This window comes from Trichinella spiralis (assembly GCF_000181795.1).
Source record: "Trichinella spiralis strain ISS 195 chromosome Unknown Scfld1, whole genome shotgun sequence".
Classification (NCBI taxonomy): Eukaryota; Metazoa; Nematoda; class Enoplea; order Trichinellida; family Trichinellidae; genus Trichinella; species Trichinella spiralis.
Window position 1 is genome coordinate 175,109 of NW_003526940.1, and position 17,628 is coordinate 192,736.

A 17,628-nucleotide genomic window follows, 5' to 3' on the forward strand; every position below is an offset into this window, starting at 1 on the left:
AAATAAAATTAAACTAAACGAATCGTATCGTCATGTCATATCATTCAGTTCAGTTGATTTGTCTGGTCCGGTCCGGTAGTGAAGTAAATTAATTGAGCTGAACTGAAGTTAAGATTAAGTTTAGTTTAATTTAATCTGAACTGGACTAGCCTACGCTGAGCTGAGCTGATCTAGGCGAGTAGAGTCGCGCCGCGCGGGGCAAGGCAAGGGCAGGGCAGGGCACGGCAATGCAATGCAATGCACTCCACATTATTTCCTTCCAGTGCAGTGCAGTGCAGTTCAGTTCAGTTCAGAGTAGAGAAGTAGAGCAGAGCGGAGATGAGATGTGATGAGATTACTCTGCTTAACTTAACATATCTTATCTAAATTAAAGAAAGGATCGGATAAGATAGCATGACATGGCATGAAATGAAATTCATTTCATCGCATCGCATGGTATGCTATTCTATACTATACTATACTATACTATACTATACTATACTATACTATACTATACTATACTATACTATACTATACTATACTATACTATACTATACTATACTATACTATACTATACTATACTATACTATACTATACTATACTATACTATACTATACTATACTATACTATACTATACTATTATTAGGGCAGATCAGTAATGCTGATGGATATACCTATAAAAATGTAACCGTCATGGGTAGATTTAGATCTCAACACCAGTTCAACTCCTTCTTCAAATGTTTGCACTAAATGCTCTGACATGCTGCGATACATCTGGGTATAAAAATCTTCCATTGGATAATCCCACACTGCATATGCAATTCGTTGTAAAGGTGACATAGAAATGTTTGGATTTAGGTTATCAGAAATGCTATAAAACAAAATTGTGATGATTCGTGAATAATTCTGAATTTTACACTTTATTATGTACTATTGATTTTTCTACCTCATTATACAAAAAATTCCATTTTATACAAAGAATTAAAAAGGAAATGTTATAACTAAAATTTTATAAAATAAAAGTTGACAATAAATATTTTCACAACTTACTGTTACAAATTGTTTAACTTATTTGTTTGAAATTTTTATCTTCACATTCATATACCTGTAAAATCTTTGTTCTATTTCCATCATTCTTAGGAAATAACGTTCAATAAATGAATTATTCACAATTGTGTACTTTAATTTTGTTTGCTTTCCCAAATCTTCAATTGTCTTGATTGAAAAATCAGAGTGTGATACGGTAAAAAAGGCAGCCAAGTTTGCAGTGTAAGAAGCAAGAACAATAAATCCAAAAAGCCACCAAGTTACAGCTATGAGACGGCCACTCAAATTTCTAGGTGTGTCACCTCCACCTGCAGCAAATGTTTATGAATATTTATAGTTTATGCAATAAAGTTAACCAAGCTCTTTAGCAATTCTCTGTAGTGAAAAACTAAATAGTGAAAAACATGAACTAGTGTGACTTATCTACTGCCTGTTTGAAGTATCACAGAAGTTCCATTATTATTTAATTTGTAATGAAGTTTTAACGTTTTTTAAGTAGTTTATTGAATACAATTTCCACAGAATTTAGAATATTATTGCATAAATTAAATAAAACTTTATTTCAGCTTACCTTGAGGTGTCATAGTTGCCAGACAGTACCAAAAGCTGTGCTTCAATGTGAATTCACAGTGTTGAGAATCATTTAAATATTTTGCTTTATTATTCGTAACGCTGTATGGACTAAATTTATCAAACACCCAAATTAAAAAGCTAGTTAAAAAATATGCCCCAAAAATGCATATCCATAAACTTGTGTCGATTATAGATAAAAATCTGAAGAAAGAATCAGTTGAGTGCGAACGTTTGGCAAGCATACGGAAGCCAATCAAATCATAATGAGGAATAGTAAAATCTAGAATTTCTTCTCTTGAAAAAGTTACTTTTATTGCTCCAATTGCAAAATCAATAACCTACATTTAAAAGAAACATCCAATAAAATTAATGAACAGAGTAACGTTGAATAAATAAATAATCAGTCAATTAACTTATTCATAAAAGCATAAAAAATGGAAAACAAAAATGAAAAAAAGCATTTAAATTAAATTAAATTGAACATTCTAATTGAAATTTACAATTTCAGTTGATGTGATTAAATATGCAAAACTTTAAAATAAATTCAAAATAAAAATACTGCATTAATCAATGTAGTTATATAAATTAAAATTAAATGCTATTTGCGTCATCTTCTTGATTCTTAAAATCATCTTCTCTAGGCATCTTAAGTATAATTAGCTGGTCTATAATCATAATAACAATAATAAAGCTTACTCTATGATTACGTGCTAATTAGAACTCTATTATGTGGTAATAATTGATCTTATAAGAAATATACACAAATAATACATTTTTGACCTAAAGCTGTTAGTCATTTATCATTTTGTTTTCAACAATATTAATTATATGATATAATACAATATCATATTATATCATAACATATCATAATAATTGTGACTTTTGCATTTCTATAGAATAATGCTTTAGGAATACATGAAATTCACTTACCCCACGCTGAAGATCTCCAGCGAGTCCACTCCATCTCCCTAATTCATTTACTGAGCCGAATTCTTCATTTGTATAATCGACGTATTCACAAGTAAAATTAAGATACTCGGCTATCGCTTCCAGCACATCAATGCAATAACCTCCCAATTTGTACGACCCATCATCATCTTGGTATTCAACAATAAACGGATCTTCCTGGATACATAAGACATGCAATAATACATGCAAGCTGAACACATTAAATCATAGCGCTTTACTTTAATGAACCCTACGCGATAATGATTTTTCTCAACACTTTCTTTTGTAGGATCAATTTCAGCATATGGCTGAATTTCTTTTAACACTGACCAAACGCCTGCCTAAATTACTTTATAAATACTTGGTTTCTCTTTTTTCATAACCATATGTACTCTATATAATAAGAGCTTTTTTTCTCTCTTCTTTATCGTTATTAGCTGAGCTCGAGAGTTTTGAAAAATTTGCTTTTGGGCATACGGTATGAAATTGCCAGATTTAGAAAGCAGGTTATACTAAAACATATCATGCTTAAATACAGATATTACACAACCCACGTAAAACATACAAATTCAGTGTGTTAAAATATTATTTTAAAAATTGGTAAATGAAAATTTTATTTAACAAAAACTCATTTTAAAATTATTGCAGCTAAATTTGAAACCAGTCAGTAAAAAGCAAAACTGCAATAAAAGAGTAAGAAGCAAATGAAAGTTAGTTAAATTATTAAATAAAATTTTAGTATAAAAAGTCATCGCATAGCAACTAGAAAGTTGCATAAAGTCATTACAAAATTTATACAAAAAATTTCTGTTCAAAAAAAGCACATGCTACTTTATAAGTAATATAAAAATGCAATTGCATTACCTCTCTGATGATTTCAGGTATTTCACGAATGGCATGTTTTCTGTATTTTCCTGTTAAACTTGAGCTGCCATTTACCTTCATTTTCTTACTAAAATATGTGGAACATATGGAACACAGATCGTAGTAAAACACTCCTTCTACCTAAACATTCTAATTAAATTTTCAAATAGAATATAATTCAAATAGATATTGCAACTCACATCACTGAGAATGCCTACAGCATTTGTCATTGTAGATGACTTTTTCAACCAAAGCAAAAATTTGTTCCATTGATGCAAATTTTTGCTATAATCTGCATATATCCACAGAACTGATGCATTTAGATGCTTTTTTTTATATAAAACTGAGTCCTAAGAATGTTGTTAACACTTAAAAAACACAAAATAAATGAATTTTATCATAAACACTGAAATCAATATGGAAATAAAGACTTACTGCTGTTATAGCAACCCATTGAATATTGCCTTTTTTATTTGCCATTGTTACTACTTCATTAATGAATAATTCCAATGACGATGCATTGGCAAGAAACATCACGCTTATTAATTCATTTTCTCCAGCATGTTGAATAATAGTATCAATCATTATACTTGATTCAAATTGTAATGGCTCATAAATTGTTTTGTTTGAAATATATTTTTCAATTATTCCTAAAACCAATTTGCATTATATTAGTGTTTATAGTTATTTTTACTTTATTTTACTTTACTTACTGTATGAGTAGTCATAAAAAATTAATGTCAAATTTGCTTTCAGATTTTTTTGCAGACTTTTTATTATATTCATGTAGCTTGTCATTCCAGGAACAACATTCATAAATGGTCTTCCAGAAAAATTATTATCTAATGAAGTGAAATAAAAATATTTATGCATTCCTTTTTAGCTCTTTCAATTCAGAAGTGAAATTTTTAAAAATCACATGTTCATACTCAAAGAATAGGACAATTTTAAAATAAAAATACGATAAAAATTTAACTGTTTGCTGCACCGTATTTTAAAACATGTTTATGCATTTTTAAATATATTTAAATTTAAATAGCGGTTAAAATTAAGATTTTTAAGCAGCAAAGATAAAATTTTGTTGTTTAATGTCATTTTACTATTTATTCATTTACCTTTATCTGAAGAGTCATATTCCCAAAATCCAACGTAGAACTGTACCGTAGGAATAATTAATGATTTCGCTTCATTTTGCAGCAAATCAACAACTTGAAGATCATTTGAAAAGCTATATATCCAATCCACAGAAGTATTATTCAATGCAGTAGAAACTAAATTCATTTTAATTAAAAATGAAAAAGACAAAAAAATGCATATACGCATTTAGTGCACTGTTTGTCAGAATAAAATAAACTTAGTCAGTTTACAATTTATAATAAAAGTTATCAACATTCTCTCTATCAAATAATGCATAAACAATTTGCAATTAAAAAGCTTGATTATTATGGGTGTTATGTTAAATGAACTTAAACTTAAATGTTATGTTAAAATGTTAAAATTGCAACTGTATAATGCACTTCTGAGCATTAAAATACTCATAAAATTATATCAATCTTCATTAATTTTATGGCACAGTCAAATATTTTGCACCCAATAGTTTTAAGATGCCCATGAATAGCATATGTGGAAGATTCTCATTACTTATGTCTTTATAATTATTTTCTGGCAATAACAACGTAGTAACTTTTGTATTTGGAATCAAATACTTAATCAATTCTTCTAGAACTGGTACTGCGTGATGTTCATTGCTGTGAACGTCGTCAAATATTACTAAAAATTCAATAAATTATCATTTGAAAATTAAATAGAGGAAAACAACAAATCAAAAACCATCATTGCTTCATGTAAAAAATGAATATCAAAAAAAAATTTTTTAAGTAAGTAACTTAAAAATAGAGACAGAAGAAGAACAATCAAGGGTCAACAAATGATTCAATTACAACAAAAAGTTCTTTGATGCTTATGACAACAGACTTACGAATATGATTATTTAACGGAACAGAATGTTTGAAACTGGTAAACCACAATAAACAAAAAAACAAATGCATGTTTAGCACAATAGAGAATAGCAGAATGAGCAGAACAAAAGTTAATATAAACAGCAAAAAGATCTGCTTATAAGACAAATTGAAAAGCAGTCACATTAATTGATTTTGCATTAATTATTGATATATATATATATATATACAACTATAGCAAAACGTTTATTTTATTAACTTTTCATCACGTAATTGCATTACATGATAACTGCAATTCGTCATCACTTGATCCAAATGGTATTAAATAATTCCTTCCCATCTTTTAAAAGAAAAAATTTGTATCTTATTTACGCATTAACATAATATTAATATTAATAAACTTCGAAGAACAAAAGAGTTTAAAAAGTTTTAAAATAAAAATAGGATATTGCAAAATATTTATTTTGTATCTCATATTTAATTTTTTAAGTTTCTAATTTTGAAAAAATATTAAAATTATTATCATCATAAATTAAATAAATAAGTTAAATAACTAAGTTAAAGTTATAAATAAGTTAAAGTTAAATAACATAAATCATAAGTTATCATATCATCTTTATTATTACCATGAAAAACAGCAAACTACCAAAGTTTTACTAATTCTGTTTTTACAATGTCTGCCATCATATTTTGTGCGTTTATATTTACTATTTATAAAGCATCATTTCATATTTAATTTCAACTTATTTCAATAAAAGCGCAGAAAAATAATTGATGCTCCTATTGTACAAATACAAAAAGATTTTAAAGTTCATTTAATTCATTTTTACGCTTTGGAGACTCATGCAAAGTTGCAAATAATGTTTTTTATTTAAAATTCATTTCATGAAAGTTTAATTAAGAAACACGAAATGTCTAACTCAAAAACTGAACTTCACATGAAAAGTTTGCATATAAAATATAAAGCTGATTAAAGAATTGATATAGCTACACATTATTTTTATATAAATAGCAAGAATTTCTTGTTTTAAAAGCCTTTTATAAGGCAACAATTACTTCTGATCATTAATAATTTCTTTGTTCAAAACTGGTACTTCGTGTTCAATAAATACTTCAGCGTTGTTAAATACTATGAAAAGCTTGTGGTCAAAACACTTTGGAATTTTGAATACGCTGCATAACATTAATTTATAAAAGTCACACATATCAATAATTATTGAAATGTCGGTTTAAACTTTCAGTATAAAAGGTGTTTTAGCTTGTATGTAGTATCTATTAAAGTATGCATATAGACAATACCATTTTTATTTTTCAAATAATTTCAATTTCTCTGCAAATAAAACAGCTATATTAATAATTTACAGATTATCAATGTTACGAAAGAATATCAGAATGGATATAAAGTCTCTAAAAATAAAATACAATGAAAAATATTTTTCATCCTTTCAATGATAGAACATTTTTATTGAAAAGCATAATTAAAAAATGTATTACACATTCAAGTTCAATAAACAAATATTATTGTAAGCATCAAAAAGAGAAAAGCTTCCATTTTGGTAAATTTATATAAGCTATCCGTTAATTGTATGTTCATTTTAGAAATTTCTAATTTTTGTTTCATGCATTACGTTGTTCTGTTGATTTGATTTCTATTCTATCGTTCATGTTTTACTAATCGGTTTTCTTGAAGGCAATTTGGACGCGTCTTAAATTCGATTCTCTGTGTACCAATCTCTCAATGTTCGTGAGTATTCTGCTATCAGTGCAATCTCTCCACTGTTATCCAGTTGCGTCAGTTTTGTTTGACTTGACGTTATAATTCTAATTCTCTTCTTATACAACAGTAAACTGTATTCTTGATTTGATAGGTTTACGTAAACAACTAATTTTTAAGCAAGTACAAATAAAACTATATTCTTTTATACAGTGCACTCTGCATATGTAATTAATATGCAAGCACATTTTCTTACTTTATAAACACTTGATTCATGAGCAGTTTACTGAACAAAGCCATTCTATTTGTATCTTTTCCGTACCTCTACATTTACAGATTTACAGTATTCTATACTATCTACAAGGTGAACTTACAAATAACATTCGTAGCAGCATTTAGCATTAGCATTAATATTCAACTTGAACGCTTCAATATACATAAATTAAATAAACAGTAAAATTACATTTAATAAATCAACATGATCTAAACTTATTTGTAATGAATGATTTGATTATCAAATTCACAACTTGCTTTTATTTAAAGAGTCATAACCAACGTATTCCACAGTAAATAATGCTGATTCTAACAATAAAGTTATCAAAAAATTAATAAACAAAATTAAAAATCATTTAGCAGTAATCTTAAAATCTCTGTGTTTTTCTAAATCGGTGGTACTGAAATAAAAACAACATAACATTGTAAAACAATAAGTAATTGCTGATCAAATAAGAGCTAAAGATTAGTCGTTGTAACAGCGATGAAAATTTATAAAGAAATGTGCTGCTTTTAATGTAAAGAGTTACTGTAATAGAAAGAAATTATTAATAAAAATGTTAAAATGTCTGTTTTACTAAATTAGTTGGCGCATAAATTCCAATGAAATCGTTTGATTCAGTTTTCTTAAGTTTTTGATCACTACAGTCTGCATGAATAATAATAAGCTGCTAGATATTGTTCGAAAATATAATTTAAAATTATTGAAATTATCTTTAATTTGAAATTACAGAAGTAAAATTAAAAGAATGCATGGATGCTTCACATTTTGAACTTATAGCCGATATTCATTCAATAAAGTATTTATTAACTGTACCATTAAACTTTATTTGAAATTTTTTTGCAAGTTTAAAATATTCAATATCCAGCATGCTGTTTGCTATCTTATATTTTATCAAGCTTTTTACTCTGACATTATTCGTATTTTATAAATAATTATTAATTAAAATGAATTGTAATGGTGTTTTTCATTATATTTTAAAGAATTGATTCGATTATTTATTGATGGGATAAAAGACATTAAGCATTAAATAGGATAATAGCACTTTAACAATATTAGAAATCGATACATTTTTAAGTAGAATGTAAGAAAGATTTTAAAAAATGTTTCACTCTTTAATTTTTATCCAAACAACTGAAGTTCTAGTAATTTTAAACGATGCATTTGAGAAAAATCCAACAGCTGCATACCATGATTTATGATGCGGTGATGATCAAACATTGGCACCGTAGTGAATTGTACAACCCGTTTTAGCGGCATTTTCACAAAGAGGGGTTATTGATAATAAATAACATAAATGATACTCATTTGAAACTTCACATGGCAATTAAAAAGACATAAAATCGTTTTATTGTTACAATATAAGTTTTCATCAAAATAAAAGAATGTCAATTAAAACATTTTTATGCTCAAAAATTAAGTGAAGAAAATTTTTTGATAGCATAAAATTTGTTGAAAAGTACTGCATCTTGACATATAAATATTGTTCATATCATTACGCTTAAGAAAGCTGAACTTATAAAGAAACTACACTTTATGCTCATAAATGTTAAAATCTTATCTTATAAAAATGCCTAGAGACACAAAATAAGAATGTCTAACATTTTATACAGTTTTTTTATGTTATTGTTGATTACCCTACAAAGCAATGAAACAATATGCTAAAAGTTAATTCCTACTCAAAAGCAATTTTTAGCTCAATTATTTATTTCTAAACACTCTAATTTTAAATAGTTATTTCCACTTTAATCGTTATAACTTAAGCATGCAACATTGTGCAATAACAAAATGATACGTTAAGTTGCAACATAAAGCAGTGGCTGAAATGCAACATTAATAAATGTTACATTAAACCATGGCTTTATATCTAAATCATATGTTCTGTAACTTTTGCATAATCAAATTCTTGAAATATATATTTTTCTAAATATCTTTATAGGAATTGTTAGAAGTTTCAGTTTGTAGTTCATTTTATCAGCGGTTTTATCTTACAGTTATATAATATCGCTGTTTGCTATTTCAGTTAATACTTTTTATTTATAAGTTTATTCGAAAGTAAATGCGTTTACGGCTTGGTTGGCAGTAAGACTGATTTACACCACTGATTTGTAGATTTGCTTTTTTCTTGTGTTCTTTTTTCTACATCTGTCAATCAATCTTCTGCCGTAGTTTTCAAGATCAGTCCATCCTAAGAAATGCTGCTGCTCACGCCTATTTTACAATGCCAGACAAATGTGTTATGCTTATTCGTTCTTGGTTGAATGTAACAACGTTATTAAGCTATGCTTATTGGAAAACTTTCAATAAATGATTAACAATTAATGGATAAAATTAACATCGATTGATGATCACTTTGTCATTGTTTCAATATCTTCTTGCTCCATTATATGCAAATTTAATGTAATATATATAAATATGTATAGTTGAATTTGTTCATATTTTTCTTGCGTAACTTTCAATTGCATATTTTAAAATATATTTTTCCTTATTACGATTCTTTTGATTCAGTTAACATTTTACATTAATTACTATTAAAAACTTTATATTGATTTGTATTATTATTATTATATTATAGTTAAAGTTATTGTAAAACATGCATGAATTCAGAATGCTAAAAGTTATTGTGAAAGAAGAAAACGTATTTCAAGCGAGGGAAATTCAGCAGATTAATTATGGATAAATTTATACGTTAAACAGTGAACAGAAGGATGAAAGATTCATTTTCCTTATTTGAAGTCAAAGATCTTCAACGTCAAACGAATCGGCGTCAATGATGATGATTGACTAGCTTGTTTTGAGCTTTTCTAACAATTGCTAGCGTTCGGTTGAGGTCAGCGCAATTTTGGGTCGGTCGCCTGAAACGCGATTATCCTCCTCATTATCTGAAAATTTTCGACCTGAACGTAAAAGTTCGATTTGTGCATTCGAAGCAAAAATAATAAGCCCAACACATTTCGGTCGACTGAGCTGAAATGGTCAAAAGAAGAAAAGACGCTTTTGATTTCCCATATTGTTAGCTAAAACCGCTGGCTTCACAAATAACTGAATTTTGATTCAATTTTTTTTGAATATTTCAATATTTTGATCTTCATTTTCATCGCTTATCTATGAAGAACAGCAACACTTACTGTCAATCAGTGTATACACATTTACTTATTGTTCAATTTATTCGATGAAAAGCATCAACTTATTTGCATTTGTGAAAAATTAAAAAATGCTCATTTATGAATTTTTTAAATTCCATATACATCCCAATTTAGAAGCAATATTGTAAATTTTTAAACTTTTAGCAACAAAGTGAACATCTGAATTCGTGTAGTTCGTAATTGAATCACTTTTATTGAAAGGAATACTGTTGCGATTGAAACCAAAGATGAACACCGCGGAAAAGCTTGTTTTCGAACAATATGCATGTATAAACAGTTGCTGAAAGCTTAGTAAAGCCATGTTGACAGTGAGTAGTTCTTCCATTGAGCATGAAGCGGACTTGAAAAGCAAACATTACCCGGTTCCAATGCTTGCTTCTGGCTTTTATCTGAACGACTCAGAGGCAAGCAGCGTTTGCAACGGCAACCAGTGTGGTGCATTTTTCAACACAGTTGACCAAACTGTTACTTTCTGACTTGGACAATATTGACATTTTCTGTGGTCGTCAATAAAATACACACGCAAAATTGGAATTGATAACCGATGCATGCAGTAATAATTGTACTGTATTTACTTACTTTCAGCAACGCATTGTTATTTGAAATAACCAATAAATAAATTTTAAAAAAATGGTTTTCAGTTCTTTTAGAACATATTTATTTTTACAAAAACACTATGCACACAATTTGTCGACAAAATTTTTTTTGAAATTTCAGTTTCTGTAACTTATATCAATTACTCTATTTATCAAGAGTGAGAATCATTGATTGACCTTTAATAACAAATTTCAATCTGATTTTTAAGCTTCATCGTGGTCGATGGTAGCTTTCAAGGATTGAAAACAATCAGAAATTTGTTGTTTCCCGGCCGTGAGTAATTAAAATGTGCTTGTTTGCATGATGTGAATGAAGTTCGCCAAAAACAAACAAAGCGAATCGATGGTACACAATTTGTTAAAGCTGTTTGACTACTTATGCAAATGATGCAATCAAAAATAAAACAGTGTACTCTTTGAGAATAATTAAATAACAGAACAACAATAATAATTGATCCATTACAGTAGTGCTGAAAAAAAAGAATACTAGCATATGTGCTTACGCTTTCCTTTTTTGATAAGCATTTTCAAAACTGAAGCTAATAAAAAGAATTATTTCAAAATACGTTTCATCAAACAAAGTGACAATCCCGTTCATGTATGCATATTTATTTATTGGTGTTCAATAATAATAATGAGCTTTGATTTGACAAATTTTTTTGCTTTCCTACTTTTTTGTCTTCCATACTTGAATAATATATATACAAGCTGAAAAGAGCAGTTTACACAAATGATTCTAAATATGCATCTTCCAAGAAACATCATCAAGTGTGATGATTTTTTAAGCATAAGATGAATAAGAAAGAAAGAAAGAAAGAAAAGAACAAAAATTCACATCTACGACATTTCATTTAAAAAAACGGTGCCATTTCAGAAAGAGAGAGAGAGAGAGAGACAAATCGGTTCATTCAAAAAACACATCAACACGATAAACTTCGTTTTTTCTGAAGTTGAAAGCAATCTGTAAATATTCCTGAAAAATTCCCTGCCCAAAAACAAGCACAATGTTCAAAATAAAACGCACTGATGATAAAGGAAAAAACTTGCAGAAGAAATACGATAGAAAATAATAATAAAGTATAGATAATGAAATTCTTTTTTTTTGAATTTTTTAGCGCTCGTATTTTCAAACCAGTCCGTACAGACTTCGTCTGAGATCGACGGAAACCAGCGTCGAGATAAAGAAAGAGAACTGCTGAAAATTGAACATCCAGTTAAAAGAATAGCCACTGCTGATGACAAGTACGCATGGCACAGTTGCTCAACAGCAGGATACCCAAAACTGCCGTCTGTGTGTGTACATCTGGCGGAGTCAAATGGATCTTGGGGCACTTGATTGCGGATGAATTTTTTACTGCCAACGACCGACAGACAACACAACAGGGGTCATCGAGGGGGAAGAGCAGAAAAAATCCAAGCTTGCCAAAAAAACAATATCCCAAGCTTCTGCCTGCCTGCTGCTGCTGGTGCACACACGCGTGTCCAAGCTTGCTGCAATCATCGGTGCTTGCTTGGCAAGCGACCGCCCTGATGGATGACCAACGTTTTTTAATTTCAGTTTTTTCTTTCAAACAAACGAACAAACTGAACTGAATGAACGTTACTCACACTAACACACACAGAAAACGAATGACAGAATAAAAACAGCATCATTCTCGTTGCACACAGCTTTTTCATTTTTTTAAGTAAACAAGCACCGCGATGCAAAGAAAAGTACAAGGGGAAAAATAGACAACGAATGTTGTTGTAAACAAACAAAAAAAAATGCTGCAACGATCTGACCATGATTTTTTACAGACCATATACATACATATATACATATATGGCGACTAGCTGCTACCCATATATATAGTTGGAATTCAAAAAGAAAATAAAGGAAATGAAGAAAAAAAAGAAAAGAATCGTTTGTTTGTCACTGAGCTAGATGTTCGCCAACACTCGGATTTGGTAATATTTCCAAAGGAAGAAAAAGAACGCGGACACGCTGAAAACGACAGCTATACTGTTATTATTCATCAGGAGCTGCTTTAGGGAAAATGCGAAAAACAAATGTGTATGTGTGTGTGTGTGTGTGTGTGTGTGTGTGTGTGTGTGTGTGTGTGTGCATGTGTCATTCACCCTCTCTTGTGAACAGATGAGGACTGTGATCACACACACATGTACAAAGATGGGAAAGGAAAAAAGGAAAAATACGGAACAGTAGAATGTGAGCGGAACACAGCGGCTGCGGAAAAAGAAAAATACATTTCGTCGTAATATTAGTTCAAACAAACAATTTTGAACATCACAAAATGATACTACCAACATACAAACATATATATATATATGCCTTTATACAAATATACGCTGGATTACTTGACATAAAATGATGAAACAAAACAACACTGCAAACTAACCACACTTAATAATGTGGAGAAAAAAAGGAAATGTTCTGTTTGCTCGCATCATATTGGCATGAAACAGTTAATACAGATCCACTAAAAACATTTACCCACATACACACACACACACATACATACACACAGATACACATGAACACAACAACGACGACAACTACAACAACAACAGTAATAATAATAACAACATGCAAAAAGCAGTGGTGACCGTACATTCGCTGCTGTTCGGCGCTAAACATATATAACCTTGCAAAGCAAAAACAGCCGATGTGGAAAATTTTGAAAAAACACCGTATAAAGGCGATATAAGCAAAAATATCTATCTCTATCTACCTAGCCAGCAACGCATGCATGCAAATTGCATTGTTCTTTGTCATTGCTGCTGCTGCTGCTGTTGCTACTGTTGGTGATCAGGGTGTTGTTTTTGTCTGGGATAATAAGATAAGGCCGGAGGTTCTGCTTTGTAACAAATGGAAAAAAGCAAAAACACATGTGCAATACATGTGTACGGCCGAAAAAATGACCAAAATTCAGAGATCGATGCACACCGCTGCATCATCAAATAAAGCGTCAGCAGAACGTAACCCACATAACGAAAAAACAGTACTCTATATATGTATATATATGTATATATATATATATATATATAGAGAGAGAGAGAGAGAAGGAGAGATAAAGAGAAAGAGGGAAAGAAAGAGAGAAAGAGAGAGAGAGAGAGAAAGAGAGAGGGAGAAAAAATTGGTACAACTTTCAGAAATTATTTTCAAAGAGGATCATTTTTTTAAGTAATTTTTTGGGGTGAATAAAGACTGGAAAAAATAATTCAGGGGAAAGGAGACAAGAGTAAAGAAGAAACAAAAATAACCACACATTTTTTTAAATTCTGCATGAGAGTTCAAATAAAAATGTAAATAAAGACCCACGTATGCAATACAAACGGATGAATTAAAAATCAGTAATTTTTTTTTGTAACTTATCTTCAAATTCAACACCTTGACTGAACAATATTAGTGGGAAAATGACGCGGACAGAAACAAACATTTGAACACGTAGTAGCGCGAATGGGAAAGGAAACAAAGGGATGTAAGACCAAAAAAAAAGAAAAAATGAACGGAATCGGGGATGTAAAAAAATGGTCGAGGATAAAATACAGCTACGTATATGAATGAACTGGGATTAAAAAAATTGAATTGAATTGCACAAAACGAGAGAGGCCGCAGTGTTTGCTTGCTTCTTGAGCAATGATCAAATCAAATCAAATCAATAACCACCGCAGTAGGTGCGAAAGCGGCGGCGATGGGGACGTTCTCCAAACATGCGCTCTGGATCGTCATGATGCTGCAAAGAACGAGCCAAAGCATTCATGCTTGCCGCCAAATCCTGTGGACGCTGATTTTGGCCGTGCAAATCTTGTTGACCAGAAAGCAAGAAAGCATGATCTTGGCGCCAACCCGCACCTGGTATATCAATAGGTTCGGATACTGGCGGCCGAGAAGATGCCGTCGACAACTTAATAACACTGTCTTCAGCAAGATTTGGAATATTTTCAAGCTGCATTGTGTCAACAACAACATTGTTGCCACTGTTTTCATTCTCATTGCCGCAGTCTTTCTTGTGCATTCCGCTATTGTTCATCTTAACACCAGTAGCACTTCTGCCTCTGGCTACAGTGGCATTAGAGCTACGCAATCTACAGTTGTTGTATTCACTGCCAAAAATATCCTTTGAAGAACAGCGCCCTAAACGAGGAAATAACATCATGTGCAAAGAAGGCTTTTTTTCACTTTACCAAATAAAAAAAATACAAAAAAAAGGTAATTTAAGAAGATGTATAAACATCTCAACTGTTCAATGTCCTGCTGTTCACCACTTGCCGTAAATTCAATAAAAACAGCTGTGCAACATTAATATATATATATATATATATATACATATAAATATGAAAAATTGTCCATTAGTAGATGAAAATCAGCCACAACCACCACATGGAAAAGCATTCAACCCTGCAGAAATGTCACAGCTGCTTGCCCACCTCCCTCCTTTATCCGCGCTTGAAGACGATGCATCCCCCACCACCATTTGGTGAGAAGACGCACCTGCGGCATCGTTCAGCGAATGCACAGATGATCCTGCTGAATAAGCGTGTCAAAAACATGCCATTTAGCAAATTCAGTTTCCACTAATAATTATGTGAAATATTCATCGTTGATTGTTCTTCAAATTCAAAATTGATCGACAAATTGATCCAAATGGAACATTTGAAATATGAACAACAACAACAACAACAACAACGAATATAAAGAAGAAGAAGAAGAAGAATTTTCAAAGTAATATCTTCATCAAAAAGAAGAAAATACACATATATACATATATAGATAATTTTCAAAACAATATTTTTAATAACCAAGGAAAGTTTTTGAAAAATGCTTGCAAACATTCGCTGCGAGTTTCAAAACTTACCATCAACACCACCGCAGCCGCCAGCACCTGCATGTGGAATTGGGGAATCAATCGCCAAGTAGTGAGAAGATAGTAGATCAAACTCGTTCACACAACAAATTACATCCTGAGTTACGTCCTCGTTTTGACTGTTCAATTTTGGGGGTTTACCCGTACCACCACTGTGTCGTTTACGTTTCGGGTGAGCCAAACTTCCTGGATTATTCTAGAAAAAAAAATGGATATTTTTCTTAAATTTTTAAAAAATAAAAACAAAAAATAAATAATGCCGTCGTACAGCGACGCCTTTAGCTGAACAAATTCTCGGAGTGGGGGGCGATGGAAGTTGCGCAGCAGTAGGAGAGCTGGCGTTCTGGGTATCAACGTCCTCTTCTTCGTCGTCGATATTCATACGATTGGAATCGATCACGGAAAGTGGATCAAAAAAACCTCGATTTTCAAAATATTCCACTTGCACATCTGGACCCATTGTTCGCTGAGACGGTCCACTTGGATACACCATCACTGGTGAGATGTTGACAATTTCTTCAGCCATCACTTCTTCATCTTCATCACTGTTGCTGTTGTTGTTGTCGTTGTTGTTGGCAGCATTCTTTTTGCCGCTTTCATCATTCTCCAATAATAGAACAGCATTTTTCAGAAGATCATTCTGACGACTGTCATTATCATTATCTTTGCTTTCATCACTGGTGCTGGTGCTGCTGTTGCTGCTGCTGCTACTTCTCCTACTTCCAGCATTTAAATTGTCGTTTTGATCACCACTTTCACTTTCATTGTCACTTTCCTCTTCTTCTTCTTCTTCTTCTTCTTCCTCAACAATTTTCTGCTGTTTCGCAGCATCACTTCTGCGCCGCTGCGCGTGCACTTCTTTTCCACCAACACGTGCAGCAGCAACACTTTCCGTCCGATTAAACTCAGCCATCAACTGAAGCAGCCACGCCTTTTCAACTTTCACTTTTTTCTGATTACTTTCATATTCTTTTTGTTCTTTTTTCAAAAATTTTTTAATACGTTCATCCATTTCATCGCGCAGTTTAACCAAATATTTCGAAACGAACGATTGCAATTGACGATCGTTTAAAGAGACCAAATAATTTGTATCTGAAAAAAATACATATACATATATCGTTTGTGGAAAGAGAGAAATTTTCTACCAATCTCTCTCTCTCTCTCTTTTACTTACCTAATTCCACTTCAAACGACGACGTGTTCGACATGCACATTTGCCGTTTCTCTGGCAGCAAAACTTGGAAAACTTCAGAATAATTGTTCAGCTGTTTTACCATTGTAATCTGACATTCCTTATACTAGAAAAAAAAGGAGTATTATTATGCACACTTTTGACAGACAGACAGACAATTAATTCAACTATATGCTAATTCAAAAAAAATACAACAGATTATTGGAGAAATTAACATAACGAATTGATTCTCTCTGTTAATATTGAAAAAAAAATCATTATATATTTATATATTAAATGATAAAATCAAATTACGAAATTTCCCAAATTTGATGATGCTACCTACAAACAAAAATATAACGTGATTAGTTAGACATGAAACAAATTTATTATTGTATATATATATATATATCTTTCCTTTCCCTTTCCACTTTAACCCTAAAAATTAAATAGTGCGCAAACAGCACACATGTTCCCTACCAAACCAAATAAC

General features: G+C 30.9%; 3 protein-coding genes across 3 annotated transcripts; all 3 read right to left on the reverse strand.

Moving 5' to 3' along the window:
• Positions 1-833: 833 nt before the first annotated feature.
• Positions 834-5,635, reverse strand: Tsp_07138 (conserved hypothetical protein). The gene is made up of 12 exons (XM_003381386.1): positions 5,629-5,635; positions 5,053-5,181; positions 4,527-4,682; positions 3,847-4,061; positions 3,412-3,552; positions 2,931-3,059; positions 2,787-2,888; positions 2,530-2,724; positions 1,778-1,800; positions 1,598-1,707; positions 1,085-1,334; positions 834-885 (listed from the first exon to the last, which is right to left on the reverse strand). The coding sequence occupies exons 1-12, from the start codon at positions 5,633-5,635 to the stop codon at positions 834-836; spliced, it is 1,509 nt and encodes a 502-aa protein (XP_003381434.1).
• A 4,536-nt stretch (positions 5,636-10,171) lies between these two features.
• Tsp_07137 (hypothetical protein) lies at positions 10,172-10,770 on the reverse strand. The gene is made up of 3 exons (XM_003381387.1): positions 10,642-10,770; positions 10,382-10,399; positions 10,172-10,324 (listed from the first exon to the last, which is right to left on the reverse strand). Exons 1-3 carry the CDS (start codon positions 10,768-10,770, stop codon positions 10,172-10,174), a joined length of 300 nt encoding a protein of 99 aa, XP_003381435.1.
• Positions 10,771-14,648: 3,878 nt separating this feature from the next.
• Tsp_07136 (conserved hypothetical protein) lies at positions 14,649-17,241 on the reverse strand. Its single transcript, XM_003381388.1, has 7 exons — positions 17,139-17,241; positions 16,799-17,056; positions 16,233-16,495; positions 15,956-16,160; positions 15,528-15,627; positions 14,764-15,185; positions 14,649-14,665 (listed from the first exon to the last, which is right to left on the reverse strand). The coding sequence occupies exons 1-7, from the start codon at positions 17,239-17,241 to the stop codon at positions 14,649-14,651; spliced, it is 1,368 nt and encodes a 455-aa protein (XP_003381436.1).
• Between the last annotated feature and the right edge of the window lie 387 nt (positions 17,242-17,628).

What these genes read in the sequence shown, in the direction of transcription:
- Tsp_07136 (XM_003381388.1), bottom strand. Translation starts at nt 17,241, where the DNA reads ATGGTAAAACAGCTGAACAATTATTCTGAAGTTTTCCAAGTTTTGCTG. An exon ending in GTCGTTTGAAGTGGAATTAG is followed by an intron (nt 17,057 to 17,138) that starts GTAAGTAAAAGA and finishes TATTTTTTTCAG; the next exon opens with ATACAAATTATTTGGTCTCT. An exon ending in GCACGCGCAGCGGCGCAGAA is followed by an intron (nt 16,496 to 16,798) that starts GTGATGCTGCGA and finishes ATGAAGATGAAG; the next exon opens with AAGTGATGGCTGAAGAAATT.
- Tsp_07138 (XM_003381386.1), bottom strand. An exon ending in AAATAATTATAAAGACATAA is followed by an intron (nt 4,683 to 5,052) that starts GTAATGAGAATC and finishes AAATGAATTTAG; the next exon opens with TTTCTACTGCATTGAATAAT. An exon ending in ATATGACTCTTCAGATAAAG is followed by an intron (nt 4,062 to 4,526) that starts GTAAATGAATAA and finishes AATTGGTTTTAG; the next exon opens with GAATAATTGAAAAATATATT.
- Tsp_07137 (XM_003381387.1), bottom strand. Translation starts at nt 10,770, where the DNA reads ATGCATATTGTTCGAAAACAAGCTTTTCCGCGGTGTTCATCTTTGGTT.